The sequence below is a fragment of the Spodoptera frugiperda genome, chromosome 7, assembly GCF_023101765.2.
Source record: "Spodoptera frugiperda isolate SF20-4 chromosome 7, AGI-APGP_CSIRO_Sfru_2.0, whole genome shotgun sequence".
Classification (NCBI taxonomy): Eukaryota; Metazoa; Arthropoda; class Insecta; order Lepidoptera; family Noctuidae; genus Spodoptera; species Spodoptera frugiperda.
The window spans coordinates 4,635,023-4,651,038 of record NC_064218.1 but is presented as its reverse complement, the minus strand read 5'-3'; the positions used below and the strand labels follow the sequence as shown (position 1 = coordinate 4,651,038).

Genomic DNA, 16,016 nt, shown 5'->3' with positions numbered 1-16,016 from the left:
ACCATTCCATTCTCTTCCAGGACTCAATAATGGACATCAGGCGGCCACTACTGGACCCAACAACGAACGCTCTCACCGGCTTCGTCTCGTACTTGGACACATTCCCGTTCCCATTCTATTTGATACTACGCGACATGTCAGCCTTACCAACAGTACTGGGCGACGCGCTGCGGCAGTGGTTTGAACTGGCCGCTAATACCGCTAATTAAACAGTTAGATATAATCATCAAAACAATAAAATCATCATAAATAGCCTGTAAGAGTCCTCTGCTGGACTTTGAGCCTCCTCTACAAATAGGGGTTTTGTACACAGTCTTAACGGCAAATTTCAATAACCCATTTATCTGTAGATTTGGTTACTAGAGAATTTTTATTTAAGCTTCATACAAATCAATCATGAGCATTTGTTTGAGACATTTTGTAGAAATACTTCTAGTAAACAAATCTACAGATAGGTAGGTTATTTAAAATGGCTATAAAACGATCAGGTTTATCGGAGAACGCTGCTGCTCTCTAAATCTACAGATAGGTAGGTTATTTAAAATGGCTATAAAACGATCAGGTTTATCGGAGAACGCTGCTGCCCAGTCTCTAAGTAGTCCTTTAAGGAAAGCGTCCACAGGCTCGTACACTTCAACCAACTGCGACGACATGTTTGACGCATCGCACGCGTCGATGCGTACGGAGCAAATTCCAAAACTTGTCGACTGTCGCGATGGTGTCAAATGTATTCTTTCTTCTCTTACGCATCGCACGCGTGGATGCGTACCTTTAGTCGACTGTCGCGATGGTGTCAAATGTATTCTTTCTTCTCTGACGTCGCCACACGGCAAAATCAACTTTAGAATTAATAAGATTATTAATATATGTATACAATATGCTCGCCTTTATCCCATTGGATAGGCGGCAATAAGATATAGGTGTCTATTTAACCAATCGCATAAATTGCTCAATGTTTTATGGATCACCCCGTATAACATTTCTGATGTTTCATTATAATTGTGTGTAATCAAATAATCACAAAGTAGTTTCAATAGAAGAATGTAATCTGTAGTGAAATCGTACAATTTTTGTCGTATTTTAATAATAAACTGTATTCTTTCTCTCCGTAATAATTACCCAGTAGTGTGTAGATTCAGAAATCATTAATCAGTCAGTATCAATGTACCCGATACCATTTTGTAATTTCTCTTTTCAATTTTTGAAATCAGTCATTAATATAATTATGTCGTGATTAGAATAAGTAAGTGTAACGAAAATATGAAAAAAGACTTGAAAAATCTCAAAAATGATTGTACTGGTTCGAGCTGTGATGAAATGTATGAGGATAGGAAAGACTGCTGTAAGCGAGATACGTATTGTATGTCTTTTTGGAAAATAAATGTTTGGCGGACATATTGGTGTTATTATTTCAGTAACCCTTTTATTTTAAACATAATATTATTACCCAAGGCAGCAAGTTATTTGGTGAGCCTAACACTGGTAGTAGCCCGACGACTGCAACTGTTCGTGTTACATTAAATTATATTCAGGTGCTTGTCTCACCGGCAACGAGTAACGAGTAGAGCTAGAACTAGAAATGAGTTAGCGAGCCGCGGGGAGCGGGTGAGTAGTTTCGATACTTTCGATATTTAAGATTTATTTCAGATGTTTAACTAGTGAAACGAGTGCTAGCCTGCAGTGTGAAGTCAGCGATCAACTGTTTGTATATGCATCTCTTTTTGTTCACACGGAAAGTATATCTATTGTACGTTTCTTGAGCGAGAAAATAGCCGATAGTTAGTCGTTTTTGGTGGGTGGGTTTACTCGTCGTCGTTAGTCCCACCAACTGCCTTAGGTAGAGATTTCTCCTATCCACTTCTTGATACACTTTTTACTATAATTATTATGAAGTCCTTGATTTTTTCTTCTGCTGCATTGGGTAATGAGAGTCTGACTCTTACTGATTAAAAACTACTCCATTCCTACTTTCGAGTCGGAGCCCCGGTAACGCGGCACCTGGTACTTCGAATTGAATATGACATATATTTGTTTTATTATTCTTTGAGGATAGGTTTAGGATTGGGCAGGGAACATTATATGCTATCGAAAATAAAAACCAATAATTTTAAAAAATATTATATTTGTCAACTGAAAATTAAACAATATCTTATTAACATAATTTTCACTTACTAGTATTACGGGAATTAACACAACTTGTGTAAATCGTTTAACATTTAGGCCTATGTTAAATTAATAAATAATTTCTTTACGAAACACTTACATTACAGATGGTGTTGCAAGCTTCGTGTTAAATACCTAAACATAAAAACCGTGTTTCGCACTGAAACAAAACTTAATGCACCTCTTATATACTAGAACTCTAATATACATACAAATCTATAATTAGTTTGGATTGTATACATTTTAATGAAATGTGATGCGACTTAGAAATGTAACAGCAACGAATGTTAAAACATTCTTGCGTTTACGCAGACATCACACGGTTGTAGTAGATTTCGAGTATAATTTTGTCTTTTTTTACCTTTACGGGCACGTACAATAACTTGCATAGAAGAACAAGCGAAAGTTAAACAATTTAAATAAACAACAAATACATAAAAAACTGTTATTTCCCCAATTCCCCTTTAGTATAAATTCTAGGCCTTTAATTTCTAACATAACAACTGCAGACCGCTAAGAAATGTAGAGGTTCCACTAACATAGTTTGTTGGACAAAATGCAAATATTTGTACCATATTACATTTCTAAGAAGCGGCTAAGTATTTCCAATCTTTTTACTTTTAATTCTTTCAACAATTTGCCGCAGTAAGTAGATAAAAAGAAAGCAAGTTATGAAGATTGGAAGGAACGTTTGTATAAAGCATGGAAATCATGCATGGAAAATCATGACTTCGTTATAAATTCTACGTTATCCAGCGTAGTTAATTAAAGAACTTTATATTTATTGACATTTACTTCTAATATTGCTCCCACAGATTATGTTGAATATATTGAAACAAACTTGAAGGTTGAATATGCATCGTAATGACATTTTAAGTTAATTATAATGATTTTATTGTAGATTGGGATTGCACTTGATTCCAAATACTGCATTAAAGTTACAATGTTATATTCATCTCATCAGAGGACATAGTTATAATAATATTAAATTGACAATACCTCTTTAGAGACAAAGCAAGCACCAGAGCTCTTCAAGAACTCATAGAAACTTATTCAAACTTGCTTTCTTCACTACATAAATAGCGACAATGAAAAAGCAAACATAATATGACCGTAATAAAGTTTACAATAAAATAACCTTAACATAACGTATGTAAATATTAATATGTTGACATAAAATGACTAAGCCTAAATATTGTTAAAAACGTCTTATAACCATGATGTCTTACTATCAAATAATAAATATGATTTTTATACTAAACAAAAAAACTCCACCTCAGTTCACTTTTGAGCGGTTTAAAGCTGTTCAAGTCCAGCGAAACGTCTAGTAATTTTATTCGTTCTTAAAATCATTGACCACAGTCAGTAATGTTGTATAAAAGTTAACGATTCTCTAAAGTAATCCATGATACAGGATTTTTTTCTAGCAAATTCTTCCTAAGGTAAAAAATTCGAAGGCCATTGTGGTAAAATCGGAGACCGTCCAAACAAATATTGGGAAACAATCGCGTCACACGATTGTTCTGCGAATTTTTACGCTAATTTTAATTATTTACTTTACGCAGTTTTAATACTGTTTTCATGGAAATTGTCGATATCAAATAGTTAATTGCAATAATCGGTAGTTTTAATCCTTAGTAGCAAAAAGGCAACTGGATTACTAACATCAACGTTTTTTTCATACTAACCTACTTTAGGAAGTTAGCTGATAGGCTGCCTGATAAAATTTCGGAAGAAATTCTAAATAGATCACAGGTAGAGTACTCACAAGTCTAATAAATTGATCCCGTTCACAAAGTGATTGGAAGGACGTTACGAAACCGAATGTACAAAGTACAGTCTTTTGAATTAGACACAGGGAGTTTTATAGATCAGGGTCAAAATTGAGCTGTAACACTTTAGAAATAAAGGTTATTTTCATATTGCAGGGACTCTGATCCTATATATGAAGTGTTTATATTAAAAATTGCTTGTTTTTAATTTATTTGACGGACAGTGGTCTCTTGAACAAGATTTTCACTTAGCGGAATCCTTGGACGAATGGTTGTTAGTCTCTTCAGTCTTATCACTGTCACCGTAGAACTTTGGCTGGAAATTAAAAGAATAATATTAATTTGTATTCGGTATTAATGTGTATTGTATGGAGATGGAGCAAATACGTGAACTATTCTACACTATAATGAATGTTTGGTAATGTATATTGTAAACTAAGCTATGGCTATGAGTCCCAAAATATGGAATTTTAATTTAAAACAAAGGCTAGCGATGCTCTTATCAACTACTGTATCCATACATACTATACTTTAAACGTAAAGCAAACTCGTACTTAGAGTACTGCTCAGTAGAACATACAATCTCTTTTCAGTTAAAAAATATAAATGAAACGTTATCAATGACATGTTACATCTCTGATGTAGTTAGGTTTAGCACACTTTTTTAGCTGGGATAATCTATTTTACAGTGAAATGGCCTCATCATTGTATGTTTTGTATAATAACGGTACAATATTAGGCTCAGATTGTCTTAACTTGTGCCAATATTTGTTCACATACTAAGTTTTGAAGAATTTTAAAGTGCACATTTGCAAGATCGACAAGAATGTGCGACTTTATTAAATGGTGCTTACATAAATTGCTATTACAATAATTGTTTAATTCTAATAATTATTATTCTTTGTGCGCCAGTGCTGTAAATGTCAAATATTATTTCGAAATAACATGGAATAAATACGCTTTTAGCTCAAAAACGATAACAAACACTATGGATGAGTAAAAAAACCAACACGACAAACGAATTAGTGAAAAAAAATCTATTGACATGAAGTAAACCCAAACTCAAACAAAATATGAAGAACCACACAGGACATTATGTTGGAATGTAATGGACAGTGCAAACTAAAACATATGCATATACCAATAAGGTATGTTTTAGTGTGACAGAAATGCATTTTATACGTGTAAATAATTATGCTTTTTATCTATGTGTTTCTTGTTTTTTTATAACATTTGCTTGATCAATTTGTAAATCTAGTTTTAAGTGTTTTAAGGTTAAGATTTATAAACTAGTTTGTTCTCTTAGAAATCAAAATTTCAACACTATATAATTGTATGTCTTTTTATTATAGCTTTCGTGAGACATACTAAAGTAATTATTATGTTACGTGAGGAAGTCAATAAAATAATATGTAATTAACTATATATGTATTTGACTACAACAACTCATTACTGAGTAAGACTTATTTTGACGTTAACGCAATCGAAACGTTACCGCGTTTAGCTCTCTGATTGGTTGATTTAACATGAAGCAGCCAATCAAAGCGTGGAACGTCACTAACACGTATAAGAGATTTGACACCAATTGACCAAGCAAATGTCTATTTTGGACATATTTAAAAAAATCACAGTACTTATACATTGCTGCGATGACTGTGTATATGTAAACTGTAGGTACATACAATAGTACATATGTAACTAGCTATTTCCAATGAAGGACGAGTACTTGTGAATGTGATAAACAGCACATCAAACTCAACCATTATTGACCAATGTTAAACAACTTGTCTATTTGCAGATTTTCTTACTAGAAATATATTATGGTAGATTACAATACTATTATTTAAATATCAAAAACGATACTTCTGTATGAATTTTGTATGAAATACTAATTCAATGATCATAATCATAATATTTTTTGCGTTAAATAGTAATAGCTAGAAGAATACTTGCGAAAGTTTGTACATATGTTTATTGTTACTCCTTCACGTCAAAACGTTTGAAGGGACCTTACTCTTACCTGCCGCTGACAGAAGTTAGTTAAATATATAGTAAAAACGATTAACCTCTAGTTTGCTATATATATATATATATATATATATATATATGAGACACAATAGAAAACACATTCTATCTGGCGTAGATCTGCGCTTCGATAATTGAAAGTGTGATTATTTTGACAGGACATGGTAGGTGCATTAGCTGTAATGCTAGAAGGATTTTGATATTAGCTCCATAGAAAATATCTCAAAACTGTATCTCTAGTAAGTAAATCTGCAAATAGGATACATAGTTAACACTGGCCGTGTTTGTAAGTCGTGAAGCATGAACAAAACGCCTATAGCAGTCGCTACACTTACACAATCTCACTCTGTACTATACTGTTGTGACTCTATTTCCATATCCATTTTTGACACCGTTATAACTTGTAAAACCCTAGAAATAAATAACATACTGTTGGTACTCTCATCTTTTTCCCGAAGAGGTAAAAGTGATATTCACTGTTCACCAATTCTGATAAACTTCCACATTTTAGGAAGTATGTATAATATTATTTTGTAATAAATTCGGGAATCGAACCCGAGACACGCGGATCGGTACAACCACTCGACCTCTTGACCTCGACCAACATCCAATAATACTGTATTAGTCGGCATTTCATTCTTCATAATAAAAATCTTGCTGCTTATATAAACAGTCTTCTTTAATAATTAAAGCTTATCATATTTAAGCTACGTGTTAAAATCCCATACCATAATAGAATTATTACCAGTTTTATTAACTATCCCATAAATATATAGCAAATAATAAATAAATATACTAAAATAGAACGCAAGGCTGCAGTGCAGAAGACAACCCCAAAGCTCCATAGAGCTACTGTTACTAAACATCAAACCTACATAGGCTATGGATTTAAAGCCAAGATCGAATTGAAAAAAGAAATAGTACAAATCTTTTCAAAATTTATGTATATATTTATTTATTTATGGCCAGCATTATTTTTTATGTGAAATGGCCATCTATTTACTATGACAATCAATATATTGTTAATCTAAATAATAATGTAGGCTAAATACATAATAATCTGGGCTTACAAAATGGAAAGATACCTTTGGTACCTAATTTATATTCACATAATGACATGAACGTAGCAGCTAATCTGGAATAATTAAGAAGCCATATAAATGCCTAATTATTGTCTAGAATACTAGATAATAGTCTAGTCACCGATGTAGTTTATAAAACAAATTTTAAAATAATAATAGTAGCAACAATTTACACAGAATCACAGAACAACTTTTTATGTGATTTATTTATTATTCTGGGTCTGGTTGTATATTATGAATTGGTAATTTATTTACTTATGTACAGAATACAATTAAATAATGGTACATAATTCGAACTTAATGTAGGTTATCTTGTAAACGCACCAACAACATAGGAGAAAATCCTAGTGTAATAAAATTTACAATAACGATAGCCATATATTTTGTAAAGAGTTCTGTATCCCATACATTACTGCTTATCTACTATCTAATTATAAGGTCTCACCTCATCGTGTTTCTCCTCGGCAGTGACGCGGTCGTCATCATCATCGCTATCCTCATCGGCTGAAGAATCTCCACCAGAACCGGCCGTGTCTTTTACTGAAAAATATAATAAATTGTTCATTAGCTTCTAATCATGTGATTAGGGCTAGTAGATCTGATAAAACCCGGTACCTATGATGGGAGTTTCTTTAATAGATTTATTGGATTTTGAACCTTAAGAGTGTGCTATTACAACGTGTTTAAATAGCAATTTGGTAAAGTAAGAATTGTCATAGCAATTGAGACTGATATTATTTGGTTGCAATAACAGGAAAGGCGGATAGATCAGTTAAAATAGGGTTTTCCCTAAACATTGTAATAGGGGAATATGTTGCATTTGTTTATTTTGTATGAGTCATTGGATTTACAACTTATGTTACACCTTTTGGTCAACTACGGAATCGGATAACGGCTGTAATTGATAACCAATTTTAATCTAAAACCGTTTTTCCTTTTTTTAGGGGGGAATATTATCTATTGGCTTCACCCTTGGGTGATAGTGTCAGACTCACTGACTAGATACCACCCCGTTCCTACTCCTGCTTTTAGAGTTGGAGCCCCGGTAACACAAGATAATCCGCGGTTCCGGGTCGGCTTTGTTTTCGTGTCGTGGTGGTCCGGCCACTCTCAAGTATGAGGGTGCGGGTTCGAAACCTACTAACGGCGAGTACCGATGTAACATTTCCCGAGTGATATATGTACTTTCTATAACTTTTTAGACACCTTTGACAAACGGTGTAGGAAAACATTTTGAGGAAACCTAGGTCTATAATTTCTAAGCTTGAAATCGCTAACCCGCATTAAGCGTGTTGATTATTATTATTCCTTCTTCGTGCGAAAAGAAGAGTTTAGTCAGCAGTTACCACATATTGGCTGCTGATGTGATCACCGTTTTCAACAGAAACTTCATACAAATAATATCAACAGATCACACACAGATCTTAATCCAGAGATTTTGTATCGAGTCCGGTGATTATTTAAACTGACGTTACAAAAATTAAAAGTAAAGCCATATTTATTACATCAACTAGAACTTGCATACGAACACAATTTGGTATTTACCGATCCGGAAATATAAAATTCCTACGTTAAGGATTATATTGGCGACAAATTTCGATTAAAATTACGGTACAGATAACATATCTACACGTTTATCTAATCGACAGTTATATGAGAGTAAATAAACCTTTAAATTGACTTAGTTTTGGTGATAACGGTCTTAGTTGGCGGGTTGGGAATATATTTAGTAGGAAATTCAGTAGAATTTTTTATTTGTGTTACCATGGTGTAGGTTTAAAATGGACGGAAATGGAGGATAATGGATATGACACTCACTTTACGTCGGTTACACTATGAGTCACTTTGTAATAAAAGATGTGCTTCGTACTCAATTTCAGATACGTATATTCTAGAATCTGTATGCGGATGCTTTATGATATTATGACCGATTAAATCGAAGGTCGGCTATCTTCATTTATCTTCGACTTTCTTATTTTATCTTTAGTATATAAATATTATTTATCTTTATCCATTTCAAACTATATTTATTACTGTAATAAATAAAAAATATAGGAAAACTTAGCGAGAGGTACTGATAATTCTCATTCCGAAGTACCTGAATTTACCAAAAGCAAACCCATTCTTCCTTGCAGGGTTTGAAGAGCCAATAGGGCTAAAAATAACTAAGAAAGATTACAACAAGTCTCAATACTATACGCAAGAATTCCAAAATATGACTTAAAGAGCATGTTTTTTTTTCTCAGGTCAAGCGCGCCACAACGTTTTAACACCCCTGTAACTCCTGTAAGCCAAGATCTACAGTACATACAATAATGAAAACATCGAAACACTGAAGTCCAGTGCGTCTCAGGGACATGGACAACTATCTTGGAACCCGCAATACAGTGCATCTCAGAGACATGAATAACTGTCTTGGATCCCGCAATACAATAAATTAGAGTATACTACTGAAAAAAAAAATTGCATGTTAACTAACCGGGCGTGATATTAGCAGGCTGCGGCTGGGTGGGGCGGGCGCGCTCCCGGTTGAGCTCGTCGTAGCACTGCAGGCACACCCGCAGCGGCTTGTCGCTCTGGCCGCGCAGGATGTACCGCTTCGACGAGCACGGCCCGCACACCACCGACCCACACTTGCGGCAGTGGTGCTGGAATACATTGTACCGTGAAAATATTTGTTACTAGCTGACCTGACAAACTTCGTACCGCCCAAAACATATTTTCTCACCTTTTAAACCTTCTCTGGACTTTCACAAATAATTCAAGACCAAAATTTGCCAAATCGGTCCACCCGTTCTCAAGTTTTAGCGAGACTAACGAACAGCAATTGATTTTTATATATTTGTTATGTAGGAAGGATAAATGAAACTAGTGGGTGGTGGGTGTGTAGTTACTATTCATATGATATAAAATCTGGCGATTCATTAATGTGTTATGTAGATAGGACTTTTTGGGCTTTTCAGGGAACAAGGTAAAGTGCTAAATCAAAGTAATCACAATGGAGCAAGACGGAAAAGGAGTTCCGGCACTTTTACACATTATAATAACTAGCTTCTGTCAGCGGCTTCGCCCGCGTTCGCGTGGAATAAAAAGTATATCCAATTTCATCAAAATCCGTTCAGTAGTTTCAGCATTATAACAAACTTTCACAATTATAATAATAGTGTGATGTGTCACATTGACTTTCAAGTTGCTCATTATAAATTAAATGTAACAGTGGTTGGAAAAACCCACCCGGTACTTTAATTAATTGATCATTAACCACATAGGTAATGCTCAAACCACATAATATTTTCAATACATAATGAAATAAATATTTATTTATTTAATATTTTTTATATTGATAGTAACTCACCCTCCTGTTGAGTACAGTGAACTGTGTCTTCTTGCAATGCATGCAGATGGAAGCCTCATTATCTGGCACCCATACTGCCGCATGCTCTGACGGAGGCTGCTTGCCGCCTGGAATTGATAAGATAGGAATAAATGACAACTATGGAAGCCTCATTATCTTACTGCCGCATGCTCTGAACACTGGAATGGATAAGATAGGAATATGACAACTAGAAACTTAACACATTGAACGCCGAGGTGGTCACCGGTGACCGACGTTAGCGGAGGATTTGCCTTCAACAGTTTTATATTGGCAGTCAAAGACTTAATATTAATATTACTGTCTATAATTTGGCTAATATTGATGTGAAATGTTTATAAAGAAACATCGTAAATGTAAGATACACTCCATCCAAACGAAACGACAGCGCGTTCGGCGCTCTGATTGGTTGGTTCATTTGCGCTGGCCAATCAGAGCGCCGAACGCGCTTTCGGTCGTTTTCGTTCAACGTAAAGCAAACTCGTACTAAGAGTTACTCTAGTTCAAGCAGGTGGCAGGACTTGTAGTGACAAAAGAAGTTGGGAGTGTGACCACATTTGGAGGAATTGAGGACCCTTATGGTTTATATTTACAATATTTGACATTTCCGAAAACGTTAAGCTATTCAAATTATTCAAATTAGATAACTTGTTTGGGACTCCTCTCATTGCATCAGAAAGAGATATAAATACAGTAATCTTAAGCACAAACACATTGAAAAAGGAACATATGACCAAAGAATAAGACTTACTTTTCCTTAGCAAATCTTCTATACATTTTTCTATGTGGGCCATCCATTCTTCCTTCTCGGTGGCTGTCGCGGCGTACACAGCGAACGATTTGGATGCAGTACGGATTAACCAGCCGTTGCGGAGCTCTGTAACAAAGATAAAACGCGAAAATCGAATTTATATTCAGAATTTAAATCTAAATCTAAACATTTAATAAATAATAATAGATACTTTGTCTGTGTCCTAAACTTCATGAATACATAAATTAACCTAACTGACCAACTGGACTGGACGGAATTGATATTAAATTTTGATACCCCATATTAGGAAATGGCGTTAAAATTAATGTGGCTTGTGGTTAGAGTACAGTTGTATTTTCCTAAATGAGAAATAATAATATTTTTGTAATAATCAAATTAGTTATAGCAGGAAAACCTTTAAAAATAAATTAACATGTGGATGATTCTATAAGATCTTTACGTCTAAAATTGTTAGCTTTGTATCTACACACCACTAGCAAACCCGACTTATTATTAAATTACAGATTATTTTGTTTATTTAAATTTAGAAATACAGATTTTGTGTTCCATGTCTAGATCCTACACTTGTAATTTTGTCTGCGTGGGTATGAAACCTACGACGCCATGTTTAGTCGTTGCGGCATCCAGACAGTCTTATATTTTCATATTTCATGTACATTAGCTGCATAAGCATTAACCACCATACTCAGAGTCATTTAATGGTTACTTAACCCAGTCCTTAGTAATTATTTTCGATACAAAATCGTTACTAAGGAATAATTTAAGTAACCATTAAATGTCTCCAAGTGTGGCAATTAGTCAACTGAAACAATTTTTTATACATCACTATTCACTATCTTAATTATTTAATTATAATGTGACATAACATCTCTCACACAGTTTAATTATAATATTACATAATAAAAGTATAAAATGACCTTCATAGTTTCACACAAGCATAATAAGTTTTATACAGCAAAGTCATCATCATTATTTAATGATGTTATCAATTCTTTTGTAGATAAAGAATGTCAGTATCATTTTCAGCTATTAAAATAGGGACTATGTCAGTCTGTATGTTTAATCTATATAGGTACTATATAATTCTAATATTACGAAGCTTAAAGAGTAATATTAAAAAAGCTACCGTTTGTCATCTTTTTTTTGTTTCTACGACGCATACAACCTTTGATATCAAAAAAAGTAAAAAAAATATTAAAATGGCCATAATTTTTAGGGGGAGGGGATTCGACCCCTTCGACCCAGGACTTTTGTCGTTAAAATTAGATGTAGTATTCAGCCTTAACGGGTTAGAAGTCTCGCCCCTATCACATTGTATAGGTACTATATAATTCTAATATTACGAAGCTTAAAGAGAAATATTAAAAAAGGGCCGACCCTTAACTGACAAGCATGCATGAAAAAACTGATGACTATTTGAAGTGAAAGAAGAATGCAAGATTCGTAGTAATTGGTGTTCCAATGTGTCTGCCTACCCCATGGGAGAGGCGTGAGGTTATGTGTATAAAGCTAAGGTTTAATTAACATTTTTTGAATGTGCTAATATCTGGAACTACTGGTCCAATTTTGGTGTTGGATAGCGCATTTTCAAGAAGGTTTAAATATTACACTAGGACCAATAGAAGCAGAGTATATTGGTGCAACCAATACCAATGGGGGAGTAGTTGGTTTTAATATATGCATTGTTGAGTCATACAAGCTTTCCAAGATCAATGTCAACATATATAATATCTAGTAGCAATACATTAGTATGTTAATGATGATTCACTGGCCATTCACACCAATGACTCAGCTGACCAATAAAATAATCTATTAACCACTTTTATTTTTAATATAATTTGGAATTTGTCACATTACTATACAGTTACGAATCAAGTAAATATTTTGGTTACAAGAAGTAGTACTTCAGAACAGCAATTAAGATTAAAAAGAGAAAATTCAAAAACTGAAACCAGCCAGCAGAACACAACTGCCTGAATCCTTTGAATTTAATGTGCATATTCTTATTGATGTTTAGATTTGAAGTGTGGTTTGTTAATCCTATGTTTGTGCTTTATTATAGATGCACAAATGTTATGTACAATATTTTGATGTTATTTGTACAGTGAAACTTCGTTAAGTGGGATTTGGATTAATGAGAAACCTCCACAACTAGAACCCATACTGAGGTCCCAATACATTGGCACTGTATTACCTTTATTAGTGGTAAAAAAACCCTCTTCATCTAGGATTCGTTCTTTCGATTTATCATCATAGTTACCTCTATAACTGAGACAGCAAGTAAATTTTAAATGCATATACCTCCAGTAACTGAGATAACACTGTTTTGTTTGTTAACTTATTCTTATTAGAAATTCTTGTATGATGTTTATACAGCTGTTTTTTTTTTATTTAAATTATAGTGTTGACCTTTCTGATATAATTAGAGTTATGATAAGACCTGAAATCAGTTGTTCTAGAGGGCAAAGAACCAAAACATTTATTTTTAACAAGTAAGTAAGTAACTAACTTTTTAAAATTATATAAAGACTTATTAATATTATCATCTTTATCTATTAATCTGTTATAACTGGTAATTTATCACCAACTGGTCTAACTGGTTAAAAAAAGTAGTAAGTTTTTTAAATTAGTTTTATATCTAACTATAGAATTGTTTAAAAAAATATGTGGTAGAAACAAAATAGTTATCAAAGTTTTTCCTTAAAGTTTTCTGTGACTTATTCATATTGAGGAACATTAATCAACTTTAAAAAAAGAAGAGGAAATCTTCATGAGTCACTTGTCATTAGGCTTTTCCTTTGCAAAGGAGCCAAGATATGTAAACATAGTATAACTGAGTGATAATCCATATCCTATAAGATATTTAAACAAACAAACATTTCAATAATACAATACAATAAACTACTAACAGTTGCCTGTGCATAATATAAGATAGGTAGATAATGATCATAGTATTAACTCAAGCCTACCATAATGCTAATCTAAATACAACACAATGCATTTTTTATTCTATTGTGGCAGACACAAGGTTAAATATGCCATAACATAAACATATAAAAAATAACTGGATCAATCTATGTTGGAAACTCCATACAAGTATTGTCCAAAAATCAATCTTAATTCTAAGAGGTTTAGATTGAATTTTGGTCATATTATGTGAATGAAATCAGAAACTTACGTCCATCATCCTTCAGAGACTCCAACTTCACCTCTTCAAGTGGTATAACATGCTGTTTATTATATTTCTTCTTGTTTATAACAATATTCCCATAAACAAGTATGTCGTTGAACAAAAAGAACTGTCTGGCTTTCGGTTTTTTGCGGCACATTTTTGTCAGGACACCCTCTCCCACAAGGACCCTGCCTTGTTCTGCCAGAGGCTAAAAAAAAAAATTAAAAAAAATAAGTAACATGTTTTTTTTTATTTGCACAGGATATGTTAGGGTTAGGTATCTGTCAGATACCAAAAAGTTTTTATTACAATGCCAATGTTGTTACGCTGTTTACACAATTGAAAGATAAAATGCATATTATATTTGTACAAGATATCACTTCAAAAAAATGTAAATGATATAACATCAAATAAGCTGCTTTAATAGACAACTTATAAGATTTCTTTATTATGTAAAACTTGACATTTACAATTGGAAACCTTTCAATATTGCTAATGAATTAATCTGTAGTGTTTTTGTTTGTATATTTAGTTTATGTATGCAAATTTTTTGGATAGATTTTCAACTTCAATGCATCAGGCTTTAGGTGATAAAGCCTGTCTATTTTAGATAACAATGTCATTCTTTCTTATAAGACATATTGTTTGAATCTGATGAGGAATCTCAACAAAAACACATTTCATGTAGTAAAAACATCCAACAACATACGATTCTAGCATGATTCATTGCATCAGTCTTAATCATGGAACAGTAACATACAATCTAACTGATAATGGACAGGCTAATCAATCCCTAATCTACGTAATTTAATTATATTCTGTAGTGCTTTCATGGCAATGTTAAAAATAACATTCAGATACAAGAAAGCACGAAACACTGCATATAAAAGTATAATGATGAAAAACAATGCTGATAAACACTTGATATCTTCTGTCAGAACAATCCCACACGAACGATGTACTGAAGATTTTATCTTGCCGAGTTTGTCGGTGATAATATGACGGCACTCGACAACTTCTAAACTTAGTAAAAACTTATATTTTGTAACTTCAGATGCTCACCTGTCCAGAACTGCCGAAGCAGCTCTCAACCATAGCAATCCTTCGAGCATTGGCCTCACTGTTCACTGAAAAAAAGAAAATTACCTACTTAAAAATTGCAGTACGGTATAAAAGTTTGACGTCAAAGGAAAGTGAGCGACAAGCAAACAATGACAGTGATATCCCACGTAACTATTTTAGATGATCGCACACAAATTACACCGCCACATTCTAAGTAGTTTAATGTTATTGCACGAAATTAAATTATTATTTTCCTACCTAAACGGTCCACCATTATCGAAATTTATTTTCTCGTAGATACGACCGAGAAAAATGTGTCATTCATAGAATATATTGCCAGCTACAAAGAACGTAATTGTACCAGTCCGTCAAACTAAACTTTTTACCAACAACTTAAAATAGTTACGAGTTTATTATGATATTATGCCATTTACGTAAGTGAAAATGTTATATCTTAAGAATTTGGGTGTCTTAATACACAGGATTAAAAATTATAACATTTTGAACATACCTAGATACTTTTTTAGAAACTACTAAATTTATGGATATCTTATAAAATGGCAATAATGTAAAACGTTTCATTTTACGCTATTTG

At 33.3% G+C, this 16,016-nt stretch overlaps 2 protein-coding genes across 6 annotated transcripts in view; one reads left to right on the top strand and one right to left on the bottom strand.

Moving 5' to 3' along the window:
- The window catches only part of LOC118265815 (midasin), a 34,370-nt gene extending 33,735 nt beyond the window's left edge, over positions 1 to 635 (top strand). For 2 of the 4 annotated variants that reach the window (XM_050694678.1, XM_050694677.1), the window contains one exon: positions 21 to 514. In XM_050694678.1, the coding sequence (XP_050550635.1) occupies positions 21 to 209 (189 nt within the window). In that variant the 3' untranslated portion in view covers positions 210 to 514. The other 2 variants (XR_007705405.1, XR_007705406.1) reach the window with 2 other exon arrangements.
- Positions 636 to 2,105: 1,470 nt separating this feature from the next.
- On the bottom strand, positions 2,106 to 15,789 carry LOC118265814 (pleckstrin homology domain-containing family F member 2). Of its 2 annotated transcripts, XM_035579029.2 has the most exons (9): positions 15,680 to 15,789; positions 15,422 to 15,486; positions 14,366 to 14,567; positions 11,167 to 11,292; positions 10,398 to 10,504; positions 9,522 to 9,690; positions 7,488 to 7,582; positions 6,296 to 6,371; positions 2,106 to 4,251 (listed from the first exon to the last, which is right to left on the bottom strand). In XM_035579029.2, exons 1-8 carry the CDS (start codon positions 15,693 to 15,695, stop codon positions 6,312 to 6,314), a joined length of 840 nt encoding a protein of 279 aa, XP_035434922.1. In that variant the 5' UTR covers positions 15,696 to 15,789; the 3' UTR covers positions 2,106 to 4,251; positions 6,296 to 6,311. The 2 variants fall into 2 exon arrangements, with proteins under 2 accessions (XP_035434922.1, XP_035434921.1); XM_035579028.2 differs by lacking the exon at positions 6,296 to 6,371 and having other exon boundaries at positions 15,680 to 15,788.
- Between the last annotated feature and the right edge of the window lie 227 nt (positions 15,790 to 16,016).

Coding starts and splice junctions, on each gene's coding strand:
- LOC118265814 (XM_035579028.2), bottom strand. Junction 14,568..15,421: donor GCTTCGGCAGTTCTGGACAG/GTGAGCATCTGA, acceptor TTTTTTTTTTAG/CCTCTGGCAGAACAAGGCAG. Junction 7,583..9,521: donor GCCTGCTAATATCACGCCCG/GTTAGTTAACAT, acceptor TATATTTTTCAG/TAAAAGACACGGCCGGTTCT.